The sequence below is a fragment of the Cavia porcellus genome, unplaced genomic scaffold, assembly GCF_034190915.1.
Source record: "Cavia porcellus strain 051 isolate PalLab524CR breed Dunkin Hartley unplaced genomic scaffold, mCavPor4.1 scaffold_13, whole genome shotgun sequence".
NCBI classification, from domain to species: domain Eukaryota; kingdom Metazoa; phylum Chordata; class Mammalia; order Rodentia; family Caviidae; genus Cavia; species Cavia porcellus.
In genome coordinates, this window is record NW_026947496.1 from 23,878,428 (window position 1) to 23,894,999 (window position 16,572).

The 16,572-nt window shown below is 40.3% G+C and overlaps 1 protein-coding gene across 1 annotated transcript in view; it reads right to left on the minus strand.

Moving 5' to 3' along the window:
- Positions 1–16,572, minus strand: part of Mboat1 (membrane bound O-acyltransferase domain containing 1) — a 105,902-nt gene that overhangs the window by 42,485 nt on the left and 46,845 nt on the right. Inside the window, exons 2-3 of the mRNA XM_063259944.1 lie at positions 5,307–5,452; positions 3,802–3,879 (exon numbers count right to left, since the gene is read on the minus strand). Of these exons, the coding sequence (XP_063116014.1) occupies positions 3,802–3,879; positions 5,307–5,452 (224 nt within the window). The remainder of the gene's footprint in view (positions 1–3,801; positions 3,880–5,306; positions 5,453–16,572) is intronic.

Genomic DNA, 16,572 nt, shown 5'->3' on the forward strand with positions numbered 1-16,572 from the left:
GCTCCATCCACCCCACCCCACCTCCTGCTCTCTGCTTTTCCACACATTCATTCCCCAACTGTCTGCAATTTTCTAGTGTTATGTGCTAACTTTTGTAATTATAACATTAAAAATTATCTATGAAAACATCAGTTTCCCCAGCTCACTGTGACACTGGGCATCCCAAACACTGGCTTAACACATAGGAGAGATCAGTTATATTAACAAAAATAAATTGAAACAAATACATAATTACACATTTTAAATGATTCAGGAGCCCATGAGATGCAGACATAAACTGAGAAGGTGTAACTTTTAACATGTATCATAAAAGAGGAAAGATGAATATCCTAATACTAAATCATGGTGAAATTAACATAGGAAGACTAAGTCTTCCTATACCAGTCTATACCTTTAAGGAATGGTATAATAAGGCAATAAAGGTAGCTAGATAACGCGCATGAAAGAGTTCTATAAACTCTACAGCACTACATAACCATAACTTTTCTTTACCATCATTTAACATGATGTTTGTTACAATTTAACTGTGAAGTGTCCCCCTGAAGACTTATGTATTGAGGGCTTCGTCTCTGAGGCAGCCACGTTTAGAGGTGGGATGGATTCACCCATCGCTAAGTTCCTGGCTGAATGGACCATTACAGTGCAGGACCCAGCCAGAGGAACTAAGTAGCTGGGGCAGGGGAGGCCTCTGAAGACTACATCTTGTCCACAGCTCCCTCTTCTCTGGCTCTCTTTCCTCTCTTTCTGCTGTCTGGCTGCCACAAGCGGAGCAGATTTCCTCCACCACACTCTTCCTCCGTGATGTTTCCTTACCACAGGATGAAAAGCAATAGAGCCAGCTGGCCACGTACTGACACCATGAGCCAAAATACAGCCTTCCTCCGCTGAGCTGTTTATATCAGGCATTTTGTCACAGCTACAAAAAGCTGACTAGCACAAACTTACAGGATAGTCTAATCCAAAAATCCAAAATCTGAAATGCTCTGAAACCTAAAAACTTTTCAGTGTCATGTTGGAACTTGACACATTTCAGATTTGAAACATTTCAGTTTTCACATTTTTGGATTTGGGATACTCAACCATTAAAGTCTAGATAAATATTCCAAAACTTGAAAATCTCAGAAGTCGCAAACTTCTGTCCCAAGTATTTCAGAGAAGAGATACTCAACCTGTACTATAAAAAAGATTTTTTCCTACCTTGGATTCATTTTTTCAAAACAGAAAGACAGCCAACAAAGCAAAGGTCTAAGAAAAAAACTCCCGTAAGAGTTGATACAGGAGCGTAACAGAGCTGGACCTTGCTGCCTTCCACATTCTTTCCCTTCTTCCACCGGGAGCATCAGCTGTAGGCAGAAGGAAAGGGCAGATTCTTCCAGAACCAGCTGAGATGCAGCCAGGCCTGCTGCTTCCCTTTGTCCTCAACAAGAGTCCACCCAGACCTTGCCCTGGCTCTGGGGGTAAAGCAGACACAACTCAACTGTTGTAATTAGACCCCAGCTGTCAAGGGTGCAGCGGAGTGCTGAATCTCCATGTGACAGAGCAATGCATTCATGCCCTGGACAGACCTGAAAATCTAAGGAATTCAGGAGTGGTTGAGAAAATATGCATTCCAGAGACAGACTAACAGGAGCTCAAAGCCCAGCACTGGTTAAAGTAAATCACGGGTGAGAAGCTGAAAGAGTGGTTATTTTAGGAAAGTGTGCAGCAGAGATCAGTACAGGAGGGGTGGCAATATTCTCCTATTGGCCTGATGCTGGTTACACGGGTGTGTTCACTTGGTGAAAACTTCATTCAACAGTGTGTCTATTCACCTCTCTGAGTTTTCATCTCCTCATCTCAGGGAGAAAAAATTACATTTCATAAAGTTGTCTTAGGAAAAATACATTTGAAATAATGAAAAGCAGTAGTAAGTGATATATTAAAAAACAGCTGATGCATCAAAAATAATGAAACATACCAAGAAGAGTTTGTTCTGTGTCTGGGCTCAAAGCAGACACTCCAGAACTGACAATTGCACCACCTTGTTTTTACACTGGTCTCTCTCCTAGGAGACACAAACCACTGCTCCGGGTGCTCCATACATGGTTAACTGAGGCCTGTGACTCATGTCCAACATAATGGCAGGGAAGGGAACACAGGTGTTACCCTCAAGAATGCTAAAATTTCCTAAGAACAAAATCAGTTCAGAAATGGGTTAGCAGCATATGGCAGCAAATACTGATTTTCCCTCCTCTTTCCAGCCATATGACAGAACCTTACTCTTGGCTAGGGAAGTAAAGAGAAGTCATTCTCAAAGAATCATGAAATCACAGTCTTGAAGATAACTTCAAACTACTCTAAACCCCAATTTGTGTACAAAGAACCTGTGTGGCCTGTCAAGATGTTCTAACTCCAGGCCAGTGCTTTTTCCCTGAATCCATAAAGAGTAACTGTGGATATTTTTTTAAAATTCACACTGAGTCCACCCATTGAGAACTCTGACCCATTCCTTTCCCCTGTGATATTGGCAACCACATAAGCACGTAGAAGGAATAAGAACTTGGCATCTTTCCTTCTCACTGTTATGGAAGAGCCCTCTGCTACCACAGTATTACTGTGATGAAACAGTCACTGCCTGGTGTGAACGCTCAGCTCTACCAAGGCTGGAATATCCCAGAGACTGGCTCTGCCATGGAACAGGTGTGTGCAGAAGTTCTTGACCTTCTGAAAAGTGGGCTACACCCATCAGCATAACACAGATGTAAGGAGAGCTCAGAAATTACAACACGTAGGTATTAGCAATGGCTTAGCAAGACACAATACTCTCATTATTTTAAAAACTTTAAAGCTTTGATAAGCATTTTGTCATCTGTAAGGCACACCAAAACCTATTTTTTTTTTTAGAACAGCAAAATGGATTTCCTGTTTCCCTTCTGGAAGAATAATACTATCCTTTCAAGAATGGAGCTGAGAAAAAAGATGAATAAAATTCAAATGTTCAGAGCTCATCTGGATGCTAAGTTGAATGACTTTAAAGTTTAAACCAGGTAAAAAAAATATTTTCCTCTGAAAATCGTAAACTAGTAACAAACAACCACACCATTATATATCCAAAGTTAAATGCCGATGTTTTTGAGAAGGAAAACTATTGTGTGAAGGAGAGTCTTATTAATCACAGAATTTTTCTGAAGGAAAAAAAAAGGCAAAACGTATGTGCTTTTGAAAGAAGCCATCAGAAGAGAACTCAGAAAAGGGTAAGTGCCTTTTAAAAGCAATTCACTCATCCCATAAATACTTACTGAGCCCTTACTTGTGCTGGGCATTATTCTAGATATTGAGCATGCAACAATAAACAAAAGAGAAAGCTTTTATTCTCATCGAATTTGCATTCCAGTGTCCCCAGAAGGCAGAGCCAACACTGAGATCTGAGCAAGACCATGGGAAACACAGACAAAGCAAAACTGATAGCATGCGCATCCATCTCAATGGCAAATCCAAGCACAGAACCTTCTGGGTAGAATTAAATTAGTACTGCAGCTTAAAATCAAAACATCACAGCAAAAGTCCTTCTTTCTTTTTAAACAGCTTTGTTGCAGAGGTTTAAAATATACACTTCAAGAAGTTTAGATATCTATAGTCACCCAGAAAATCTTCCCCAAATTCAACAACACTCCTTACAAGATTTCTTGTGAAGATGCATGAGAACATATCCTAGGGAAGTTAAGATTCACCACTTATGGAAAACAGTAAAAGCACACCTTCATCTCAAAAATCTCTCTCCCACACACACACATCCTCACCCTGCACTGCTCAAAGTCTTACCTGTGAATATTGGATACACTTGCGGTGACCATAATTCCATAGCATATTAACACCAGCACAAAGAGATGTATGGAATACCTTTAAAACATAAGGAAAGAAATGTATTTCATACTAACATACCTAATAACATTCATGGTAAATACATTTCATACTACATACCTACTGGCTACTCCACCTCCACCCCTAGCCCCACAAAAAGCAAGTGATCACTTTACTCATGTTGACGTAAGAAAATGAACCAAATACTGTTCTATGTAATTAAGACACTATATCTTGAAATGACACCAGGAAATCATGACCTCGTTTGCCAAATGTAGCATTCATAACGCAGGAACTCATACATGGAATGATTCTACTTTTTCTTCCTATCTGTATACAACTGATGAGCCACAGAAAGGAGTTCTTTCTTCTCTATTTTATTTGTTATCAAGTACCAATGTCAAAACTGGGCTTTGCCAGGTACCAAGACTTTTACCCAGTGCCTGATTCAAAAGACTCACCTTTTCTCCAATGTTTGTTGAAGAGTTAGGAGCAGTATTCTAGTACCCTGAACAAACTCACAGACTCCCTGAAGATACCCTTCTAGACATGTTTCTCCCTAAAACTTTTAGGAAGTGCTGCTCCCAGGTGTTTGTCCGGTTTAACCCAGCAGAGGAAAGTTTAGACTAGCAGCTTTAACAATGCTCTACCTACTACAGAATAATTCAAAGTCCCTAAACCTGCACTAAAATCAGGATTCCACTAGAAATGCAGGACCACTAGTGTCTCCAACAGGGATGCTGCAAATATACCAATGTCTGCAAAGGTCAGGAAAGGTTCTTTGCAAAAATTAAATCTTAAAGCACCCCACTTGCATGGCTGTAGAAGTTTACTCTTTCAGAAAACTATTTTTAGAAACATGTGGTTGCAATACACTCACCATGTGGAATTGGTAAATTTACATATCACATCTTAAACCGTTTTACTTCCCCCACCCCTTTCCCTGTCCTGCTTTTCGCACCTTATTCCCAGATCTGCTTTCCATTTCCACAAAGTCTACCTCCATGTTTCCCATCATCTATCTTTTTTCTCTTTATTTATACATTGGGTTTCTCATATGAAAGAAACCATGAAATATTTAATATTTTGTGTCTCGTTTATCTCATTTAATACTATGGCCCCAGGTGCATCCATTTTCCTACAAACAACTCAAATTTTATTCTTCTTTATGGCTGAGTAGTACTCCATTGTGTATACATAGATAGCACATTTTCTTTGTTCATTTATCAGCCAATGGACTCACCGGCCACTTCCAAGATTCACCTGTTATGACTAATTTTAAGAAAAAAGTCATTGACTTCCACTGAATAGTTCATCTACTGGTTTGATTTTCTTAAAATAAATATTTTATAATTCATATTTTATCGCATGGTATCTTATAATACTATATATTTCTTACCTTAGTTCAATATCAAGAATACTGCCACCAAACCCTAAACATCAGAGTTTATAAAATCCATACTCACCAGCCAAAGCAAAAAATGGCAAAATAAATGCCCAAAATGGTGGCAAATGCATGCCGGACCTCAGAACTTGTTTTCCCAGGATGTAAGTAGACACGAAACCAGAAAGCAGCAAGCAAGGCAAACAGCTGGGATGCCACAAAGTTAACCTGCGGAGAGAGCACAGAATAGAGACCTTCACTCTGCTGCCGCTGTGTGATTCCCTTTCATTTTCGCGATGGCCACACCAACATGCAAGTCCAGGTGGGGATGCGGCCTTGAGGGCGAGTGCTTGCTGAGGTTGTAAAAGGCCCTGGTTCCAACCCTGGCACCACAAAGGTGGTCATCTCACACCTGAGTTTGGGGAGAGCCAAAAAAGATCACCATACCTCCAAGTAGGGTACGAAATTAGGAGCTAAAATCCTGGAATCAGCCTAAAGGTCCACCAAGTGATGAATGAATGAAGATGTGTGTTTTATATACAATAGAGTGTTACTCTGAAGGATAAGCTTGAGATTCTTCTTGCTAAATGTAGACACCTTGAGACCATAAATCAGTGTGAAATAAATCAGACACACAAGTATAAATATCACCTTGTTGGTCTACTGTGAGAAACTAAAGTGAGAAAATAAGGACTGAAATGTACAACAGATATTGTGAAATAGGAAGAAAATGTTCAAACGGGAAAGGAAACTAAGGAGGAAATTAAGGGAAAGGAAGAAAAAGGAAAAATGAGAAAAGAAGGAAAAATGGAAAGCAAATTTTAAATATGAAGAGAAAAGGTTGAAGGGCGGGTAGGGGAATGGGAAAAAAATAATTAAGGTGTATAATGTATAGGTGCAAATTTCCTATGATGAATGTGATCATTATGGTATACCTAAAATGTACCAATAAATCTTAATTTAAAAAAAAGAAATTATGAGATAATGGTGTCTTCTCCAACCCCTTGAAGCTAGACCAAGGCTGCTTTCCCTTCCACAAACAAGAAGCTTTAAATACAAAGAGCCAAAGCTTGAGTCTGGAGCTGGGTGTCTTTCCCCACCTCAAGCTCTACCCTAAGAGAAAGAAGGCACCTTTAAAGATGCAAAGTTGGGCAAAATAGTTCTCTTGTTTAGTCCCTAAGAAGTCAAAGTCTTCACCAAGATATTTTCTAATTTCAAATTCGCACCAACTAAGCAAAATAATTGCTTGAATTCAAGCTGTGACACAAGAGACATAGCCTTCCATTAAACTTCCAGAGCCAAGCCCAGTCCACAATGCAGAGTAGATGTCAAACTTCCTTAGGAAAAAAAGTCTGTGCTATATGCCTCAAGAATATTTAACCTACAGGGTGGGGGTGTATAGCTCAGTAGTAAAGCATCTGCCTGGCAAACAAGAGGTCTTGAGTTCAATCTCCAAAACTGCAAAACAAAGAAAATTTTATCTAAAAGAAAATAGAAAGCAACTCCCTAGAGCCTGTAGGAGTTCTTAAAAGGAATGAACAGCCAAGCATGGTGGAAAATTCCTGAAATTCCAGCATTCTGGAAGGCTGAGGTGAAAGGATCAATAAATTCAAGGCCAACCTGGGTGTGGCACTGTCTCAAAATAAAAAAGAGCTGATGATGTAGCTCAGTGCACAGGCCCTGGATTCAATCTCCAGTACCATCAAAAAAATAGTAATAGGGCAAGCCAACGGGACTCCTGTCTCTCTCTCAGAAGAAGCTTTCCCTCAATAAATATATTCTGCACTTAAAAATAATGATGATGATGATAAAAAGAACAAACATGTATCACTGCAGTTTAAATTTACACAAATCAAATTCCAAATGCATTTAAGTGGCTTAACCATTAGTGAAAACTAGAAAAATAACTCAAACCCTTGGAAATATTCAAGATAAAAAGTTCAGCATTTATCCATTTTTAGAAAGCAATTAATAAAAAAAGATTGAAGATATGAATAAGCCCTCAGCACTGCCATGGGTGGTTTTTCATGCTACAGTGAGCTGCAGCTGTTACAGAAATTCATCAGGGTTGGGGGGGGGGTGCGCAGACATCAGCTCCACAAAGGCTTATTTTGTCTCCCCAGGAAAATGCAACAAAACTGTAGCCCCCTTACAACTTTTAGAGGATACAACATTGAGTGAATTTTTATTTAGGTTTCAAAAGTTGACTGCTTTGACCTTCCTCTCTACTTGAAATTATGCTTCTCCAGTCTTCCCAAAAACCTGTTCCCACTATGGCTCACCTTTATGTTCTGCTTTAAAAGACATGGGGAAGGGGCTGGAGATAAGCTCAGTGGCATAAGTGCCTGCCTGGCAAGGTCTTGAGTTCAATCCCCAGTACCAAAAAAAGACATGGGAAAAGTGACTGAGAAGCCTGCCATGCAAAATTTGGCCATTGAACAACCAGTACTGACATTCACACAGAGAGGAGGCACAAGAAAAAAATCATCTTAGCAAGGTTGAGAATGTTAAGGAATCAGCAAATGGAAAATCAAGACTGTGTTCATCTGCTGGTGATCAATCACATTTTCTCATTCTCCCAACCCAGGAACCAGCTCTTGGCCAGAGTGGCCATAGGGTAATGGGCCCCATTTTTATTGGTTTGGCCAGAAATTATTAAGCAATAAGGAATGCTCCAGGGACAGGGCAGTGGCTTGCAAGTGTGTAGTTCCTGGTCTAGCATCATCTAGACACCTGTTAGAAATACAGATTTGCAGCCAGGCACAGTTACTTCTGTCTGTTATCCCAGCACTCTGGAAGCCTGTGGCAGAACCATCAAAAATTCAGACCTGGTCTGAGCAACTTGGTTAGAACCTGCCTCAAAATTAAACATTTTAAAAGGGCCGGGGATATAGCTCAATGCAGAGGCTCTAGGTTCAGTCCCTAGTACCACAAGAGAAAGAAAGAGGAGAACAAAGGAGAGAGAGAAAGTGAGGGGAGGGGACAGAATAGGAGGGGAGGAGAAGGAAGCAGTGGGGAGGAAAGAACTTTATGTCCAGCATTAATTCAAAATATTTACCTTTCATGGTCACTTTGATTTTAGGGAAGACCCAGAAGTTACATGTGCTAGCTTCAGTGAATAAGAGGGGTAGAGACACACTGGAATATTTTTATTAGTCTGCCTTTCCATTGGATGGCACTTGGCAGGAGCTCTCACCATTTTTGCTCACACTTTGTAAAGACACGAAAGAGGATTCCCAGAACCGCTTCTGAAAGTGGCAGGAATGATGGGACAAGCGTGCTGAAAGTGAGAGGGAGCACTCTGAGAGAGATTCATGTGTCTTTTCCTGTAATATATTTTTTAAAATAAACAAAATTTTTGTTTATACCTCATATATGATCGCTTGAAACGGTACTTGGCATTTTCCATTAAGTTATTCTACATCTACAAAATTAACACTTGCATAAAGTGTGCAGAGAATGAATTCAATAAGCAGTTAACTACCGTGGAGCTGTTAAAAGTCTTCTCCTCCCTGCTTACCTCAAACCAAGCTCATCTGGCTTGCAGACACCAGCCTAGTATAGGCAGCTAATTTAGAGAGAAATTTTTTTTTTTTTTAGAGAGAAATTAATATGCAGTCAGAGAAGGACTGGGCCCTCAAGGAATCAGCGAAAAATAGAGATTAGAATGGAGGCTGGAGGTGCATCTGAAGAAGGCCCAGCCTCAAGACAAAGATGCAATAGCCAGGCCTCCATGTCCCCCAAAAGGATAAGCACTGACTTGGAATTATACGGGAATTAGTACCATATGGTCCACGACGTCCAGATAGGCATCAGTCACCCAGGTGGATGATCAGTGCACCTGGACCTATCCCTTCCCCAAAATACCTTTGTTCTTTCCATGTACTCTTGCTACATGACCTGCTTCCCTATTGGATCGGTTTTAGCTAAAGGACTACACTTGTAATCCTAAGGGTTGATGGAAGTTTTATTCATGTTGTGCCCAGATTGTGACTTTGCTATATAAATTACCCCTGACAAAGGGCCTTGGAGGCCACCCAATTCTGGACCCCTCTTGCAAAACTGGGAGCTATTCTTCTCTCCTAATTTCCAACAGAACTCTCCTAATTTCTTCCTTTGGTTTGCAACTTCATTTCTCAACATGGTGGGACCACAGGCTCAGCATATCTGACATCTAATAGGTTGGGAGTTCTAATTCTACAGCAAGCCTAAGACTTCAGGCTTCTTCCTAAAGGAGAGCAAATAATCTACAATAGAGTCAATCTCTGGGTCTTCAGCTCCTAAGAAGAGTTTTATAAACCTGAAGCTGATACAAATCTGAAAGTTAAAACAGTTTCCAGAAGGAGAATAAGGAAAGATAATTTTTTTCTTTTTAATTCTAAAAGCCTTTCTTCATAAATCAAAAGCAAAGCTGAAAAAAAATTTACAGTTTCTGGGGCTGGGGATTTAGCTCAGGGGCTGGGGATTTAGCTCAGCGGCATAAGCGCCTGCCTTGCAAGCAGGCAGTCGTGAGTTCGATCCCCGGTACCGATAAAAAAGCAAAAAAAAAGACAAAAAAAAATTTACAGTTTCTACTATAATTAAGGAGGGATGAAAAACTCTAAATGATGGAAAGGCTATTTTTCTGCACAAAATAAAGCATTTGGTCAGTAGACTTAGTGGGTGCGTCCCTAGACTCAGGAGACCCAGAGCTGACACTTAGAATGTGAGGGGTGAGGTGGAAACCAAGCATCAAGACTATAGAAACTAATGGGAGCCCTAGACACATCTGGAGGGATGATGGAGACCTGCCGGTTGCCTCCCTTCTTAGAGAGCACGCAAGGGGATGTGCAGCCCTGTCAGGCAGCACTGCTTGCAGGAGACTGCTTGGTTGTGAAAGGAAAGACCTGCACACCTCAGCACCCTCTTCAGGGCTCTAGGAACAGAAGAGAGCAGGATGAGAGCTGGCACACCTGACAGGGTATTGCCTTGCAGTTGAGATCACTGAGTGTGAACCTGCCAACCAGAGCTACCAAACAGGTTGAGGGCAGCAGCACCTATAGCAATAAGAAGCCAAACAAGATCACAGGCTGTGCTGCACCTGTGCAGAAGTGATGGAACAGATGCCCTCCCAAAGCCAAGGACATGTGCAAACCCTCAGGGCTCCAGCAGATGCCATGGACAACCCCTTAAGGTAACCAGGCTTACAGTGGATGCACACTGCCTAAAATTGGCAAATGTAGCTTGGGAGCTACATACCCTAAATTCAGTAAAGACAAATTAAAAGGTTATTACATTTTTGGCATACTTGTGTGTGTGGCTATAAAACTTAAACCCAATACTATTACCACCATTTAAATATGCACAAAAATTTTGCATGAGAAACATTCATCTTAGCATTATTGTTAGTAGCAAAAAGGTGACAGAAATTCAACAGCTATAAAGATGCTGCTCAGCATATGGAACAACCAAAGAAGTTACCTGCACCACTATCCTTTGCAAAAGGAGTATGGTGGCATTTGCTGCCAGCCATAACTTTTGACTGATTCTTGTAAATTTATTCATTAGATGATAAAGAACAAAATGCCCCCCAAAATACTGAGGCATGATATACATGATTAAATAAAAGCCATCTGACTGAGGATAACAACAGGATAGTAAGCAATGGTAAATTCACTGAATATGATAGTATGCCATCATTAAAACTGGGTTTTATAAAGCAGCTATAATAAAATGAAAAACATTTGCTATAACTGATTAAAAAACAGGATATAAAACTGTATGTACAGTTAGTTACAACTGTTTAAAAACCAACAGTGACATATGGAAAAAAATTAAAGACAGTATATAAAGTTGAATATGACAACTATGCCAGAGTAACAGAAATCTAGGAAAAATTTTAAAATACATTTTTTTGTACAATTTGGAGCTGTAAAACTCATGTGGAGTTTTTCATACACACACACACACACACACACACACACACACACACACACTGAAAAGTTCTGAAAAGCTTATCATGCCTATGGCTGTTATCCAAGTCTATCTTCCACATATAAAAATTCCTCATTTAATTCTATTTATTCTCGGGAATGCTGTTTTAAAATCTGCAGGAGATAAAGGTTAGAGAGGACCTCACCATAAATGGAGTCAACCTATAAAGTATTTTATCTTGAAGAAAAACACACTTCGTACAGGCAGCAAAATACCAAGAGTAGCAATATGGGTGGCCAAAAAGAATTGAGAGGTTCTGCAGCATGATATTCTTTAATAAACCCTTCACATTTAAAGGGAATATGTGTAAAGTTTTTTACTTCTCTATCACTCCCCTGTCTCCAAAACAGCAAAGAAAGCTGTACTTTCGTTCAGGATATCCAACAATATGCTGTCCACAATTGAAGTATTATGTGGGCCCTTCTGCAGAAAGAAACAGTAGACCACAGCTGTTTCCAACACATTCCTCAACACAAGCAACACTGGTAGAATTCAGATTCAGCAGGAGCTCAGTTTCCACAGCTCTTGCAAGATTTCAAAATCACTGCAAGGAAATAAAAAACATGCCCAAATGTTTGCTTTGTTGTTCCACCAACCCCAATCAAACTGTGCTGCAGATTTCAAACATGAGTCTTAAACCTTTCTACTTTGGTGTGCTGCTAAAAAGGTATTATTGGGAGATTATAGACTTCATGGCTTTCAAAATAAATAAATAAAATAAGTAAATAAGAATTTTTTAAAAACTTTGTCAGGAGCTAAAAATATCACCTTGCTCCTAATGAAGAGATGCAGTATGCTATTTTTAACAAATAGCAAATATTAACAGGCCAAAATTATTTCCCTCCCTACAGTGGTTTACCAGCGGTTCACCAATGAGGTGCAGGCAACTGTCCAGGCCTGGAATAGTTTTCTCAGCAACACTGCCTTGTATGTGCCAAAATAAAACCAATCTAATCAAACAATTCCTTATTTAAAGACAAACTATTTTTCTGCCACTAATAGAACTCTCTGCATTACTCCCACAAATAAGTGTGGTTAGGGAAGAATATAAAAATGCTATTCCCTCTGTACCACAGAACAATAAGGGTTTGTACCATACTTCACTTTCAAAGAGATCCTTGTTATACTTTCATTCCAAACTCCTTGGGATGTCAGCAAGACATGTTTTTAAATCTGTAATAAGGGCTCTTTTTTTTGGCCAAGCTTGTGGATAAGCAAATGTTATTTAAGATAATCAATTCATATAATTTATAACCAAACAAACTTTTAGCTGATAATTCCTCTCATCATAACCGTTTGTGTCTTTTACTGAGTGCTTACTTTGCATGGGGCACAGGCTTAAATCTTTCCTAAATGACTCTGCTTAAGCATTATGCAGTAGCTTGCTCCCACATTACATAGAAAGACAATGCCAAGCATTCTGAAGTCACAAACTTTGTAAAGTCACCAGGGTTTAACACCCATCCTGAGTTCTTCCCCACACTTGTGGGCTGCCTCTCCTCAACCCCAACATTCTCTCCATTTGAAATCCCACCATTCAGGGAAAAGTTAATAGCTGCCTATATTATTTTTCTACAACCGCCATAATAAAGTACCACAAACTGGTGGCTAAAACAACAGAAATTTATTATCTCGCAATTCTGGAAGCTAGAAATCTGAGCTGAAGGTGTCTGCAGGGCTTGCTTCCACCAAGGCCTCTTGGTTGGCTTGCTGTGTGCACACATGGTCCTGCCTCTGGGTGTATGTGTGACCTAATCTCCTCTTGTGTAAGGACATCAGTCATACTAGATATTGGCCGATCCTAATGATCTCATTTGTACTGCCTCTTTGAAGACCCCATCTCCAAATATAGTCACATTCTCAGATCCAAGGAGTTAGGCCTTCAACATTCAGCCCATAAAATTGCCCAATAAAAACCCTCTATTCAGCCACATGATGTGAAACAGACTTCACTGTCCTTCTTCCACTGGTGGAAAGCGACCAGGCCCCAAACCAAAAGATGTGTGGGATGCTGAGTGGAAGCTGGAACCAACTGCCTGGAGGTCCCACGGCCAAACCCAGCTGCTGAGAGGTACCTGCAGTGGCTGTCCCTGCACCTCAGCTCCTGCCTCCATCAGAAACTTACGAGCTTATGATGGGTTGAGCATCTGGGGAAAGCTCATTCTCCTCTGGTATTTGTTTCAAACACACAATTCTAAAGCAGAGCTGATCAGCATTTATTGAGCATGTATTAGATGTGCCAAGAGCTCAACAAATGGTAGTTATTCTAATGCTTCAGATCTCTAATCTCATTCAATCTTCTCAACAATCCTTAATGTACTGTGAGGAACCTAAGTGTTTAAATCCTCAACTATTCAGCTGTAGGGCAGCACCCTGAGTCCACCTGAGGGACAGACTATTGGGCATGACTGTTCCCCAAGGTCTCAGGCTTACATAAAGGCAGATCTGAAGTGATCTGGCTAGGACTAAAATCCTTTCCAAACATGGTTCTTAGAGAGTCATTCTCTCTCCCCTCTCTCCTGTCCCGCCTCCTCACGTTTTGTTTCTCACATTCCAAGCCTCCTCCACTAGTTCCAAGTAAGTCATCAAGCCCCTGTGGAATGGGATAATCCCTCTTAGCTCTCAGAGAAACAGTCCTTCCATATTGGTTAGAGTTTAACTGCACAGAAAGACTTCTGGCTTTCTTTATCCTGTGAATATTGTACATATGTATGAGTTATGATTTAGAATGAAAGCATTTTAAACACTAATTCCAACAGATATGTGGGGAGGGGCTGTGCTGTCTTGTTAGCCATGATAAGGAAAGCTCTTAAAATATGTAGGCGATATATTCTTAGAATCACCTCCAGCTTGCTCCCTGCCCAGAAATCATATCCTTATAATCTTCTGTCTAGTAGACAGGGAACACTGAATAAAATTCAGGGCCATATAAGAGACAAAAAATTTAGAACCATTTAGGAAAACCTGTCCATTAACATGTCCACCCATCTGCTCTGGAAGCAAAATTCCCCCAGTAGAGTCAATTCCAATGGAAGCCAGTTAATAATAAAAATAGTTAGAATTTATGGCCAGGAACTGACCTAAGGCCTTTTGCCTGTGTAATTTCTTCATAATTCTGAGGTTCTTTCATTTTATACATAAGGAAATTAAGTCACAAGCGAGCATAAAAATTTACCCAGGAATTACATACCTGGTCAGTATCAAGAAAGGGATTTAAACTCAGAATACTGGTTCTTCAGCACCTCTGCTTGTCATGATACAAGCATTCATTTAATTCAACATTCCTGCCCAATCCCAACATCTCCTTTTCCTGACAAAGACACTGGAGTCCTGAGATATGAAGTGTTGCCACCTGGCCCACACAGCCCTTGAGCATCAAGATGGAAGCTGAATTCACATGTCCTGAATATTAGTCAGTTTTCTGTTGCTGTCAAAATATCTAAGTGAGGGCCGGGGACTTAGCTCAGTGGCATAAGCACCTGCCTGGCAAGTACAAGGTCATGAGTTCAGTTCCTACTACTAAAAAAAAAAAAAAAAAAAAAAAAAAAAAAAAACCCTAAAACAGACATCTTAAAGGAGGAAAGGTTTCTTCTGGCTCAGCTTCAGAGATTCCAGTCCATGGCTGCTTATTGTTACTTTGGGCCTATGGCAGGCTGCACATCAAGGTGGAAGCCATGGTGGATGAAGCCTTGCTCTTCTCCTGGTGACCAAGTAACAAAGGGAGAGGAAGGCCCAGGGCCCCAGTATCCCCTTCAAGGGCCCGCCCCCAGTGACCTAACTTCCTCCCCTTGGGCTCTGCCTCTTAAGAGTTTCACAGCCTCTCAACAGTATCACCAGCCAGAGACCAAACTTTTAACACAGGAGCCACTGGGAGATAATTTGGATCCAAATGACAGACACCTGCTTCAGGTCTAGCATGTGTTCCCAGGGCTCTCCACCATCCCTGGTTTTGTGGGGTGGAAATAAAACATTGTGCAGGAGTCAGTGGGGACCAGCGAGGACTAAGGTCTGAATGAAGAACCCTGGGCCTCCACAGGGAGGGAGGGGTTCACACCACTGATGATGAAGTGGAATGTGTGGGGACAACGTTACTGCCTTGATTGGTGCTTAGCAGTGTCAATTTCATACACAGAAAGAGATCAGTAGCAACTGTTGGTATGTTTGTGCATGTGTGTGTATATACACAGGTATAATGTCTACATTATACTTAATATATCTGTGTATATACACAGGTATAATGTTTATATTATACTTAATATACCTGTGTATATACACAGGTATAATGTTTATATTATACTTAATATACCTGTGTATATACACAGGTATAATGTTTACATTATACTTAATATAATGTAAATATATAACACATGTAATATGTGTATAAAATTATACTGTTTCATATATGGTTTTTATATGTGTGTATATATATATATATATATGTGTGTAATACACATATTTCAAAACTCCTGACGTTTTTCATGTGACCTGGTCTACCCAGCTAAGCCTGGATCATTCTCTTGATCCTAGGGACAGCGACCACTTTTGAGGTTGTGCAGAACAATCTATCCACAAGACTGCAGTGGGCATTCAATACGAGTACTTCGTAAACTATAAAGCTCCACAAATGCTAGATTCACTGCAAATTATAAAGTCAACTAACTAGTTAGACCACTCAAAGACAATGGCTCCCTCAACACTGAGCACGCCCATCAACCAGGGTGTTCTATTTAAAAATTAAAGTTCATTTTCTTAACTGATACTTTAAAAATCAAGTTTTGTTTTTAAAAGGACTGATGTTAGCACCTTATTAGGTGCAAGGGTCCCTCTCTGATCTTTTCTTGAAAGTTCCCCAGATGACACCAGTAGCTAAGGCTGACAGTACCTCTTCAATTCACCACACTAACAAGAAAGCAAGGGGCATTGGTGAGTACACGATACAGTGTTTAAAGGCATAAAGTGAAGCAAAGACATGAGAATCTTAGATTACTAGCAATCATCCTGTCTGTGCTTTCATTTGTGGATAAGAAATCTAGTCCACAGAGGGAAATGGTTTCCATGGCTAGGATCTCCTGACTCTGTGGATCGATCTGTTTCTGCTTCAGCTTTATAGACTCAAAACCGTATCATCAATGTGAACTATGACATCTTTATTGATTGAAAAACTGTGACTGCCATCTGGCTAAATAAACTCACTCCCTTGCTGCTCCATGCAACCTGTTTAATGAATCAGCAGATGGCTACACGAAAGGTTTGACTAGAGCAAAATAAAAGAGAGAGGGTAGGTGTCTTCATTACTGAGACAAAATACCCAAAGTTAAAGGAGAAGAGGTTTATTTAGCTCACAGTTTATAGACATTTCAGTCCATAGTCGGCTG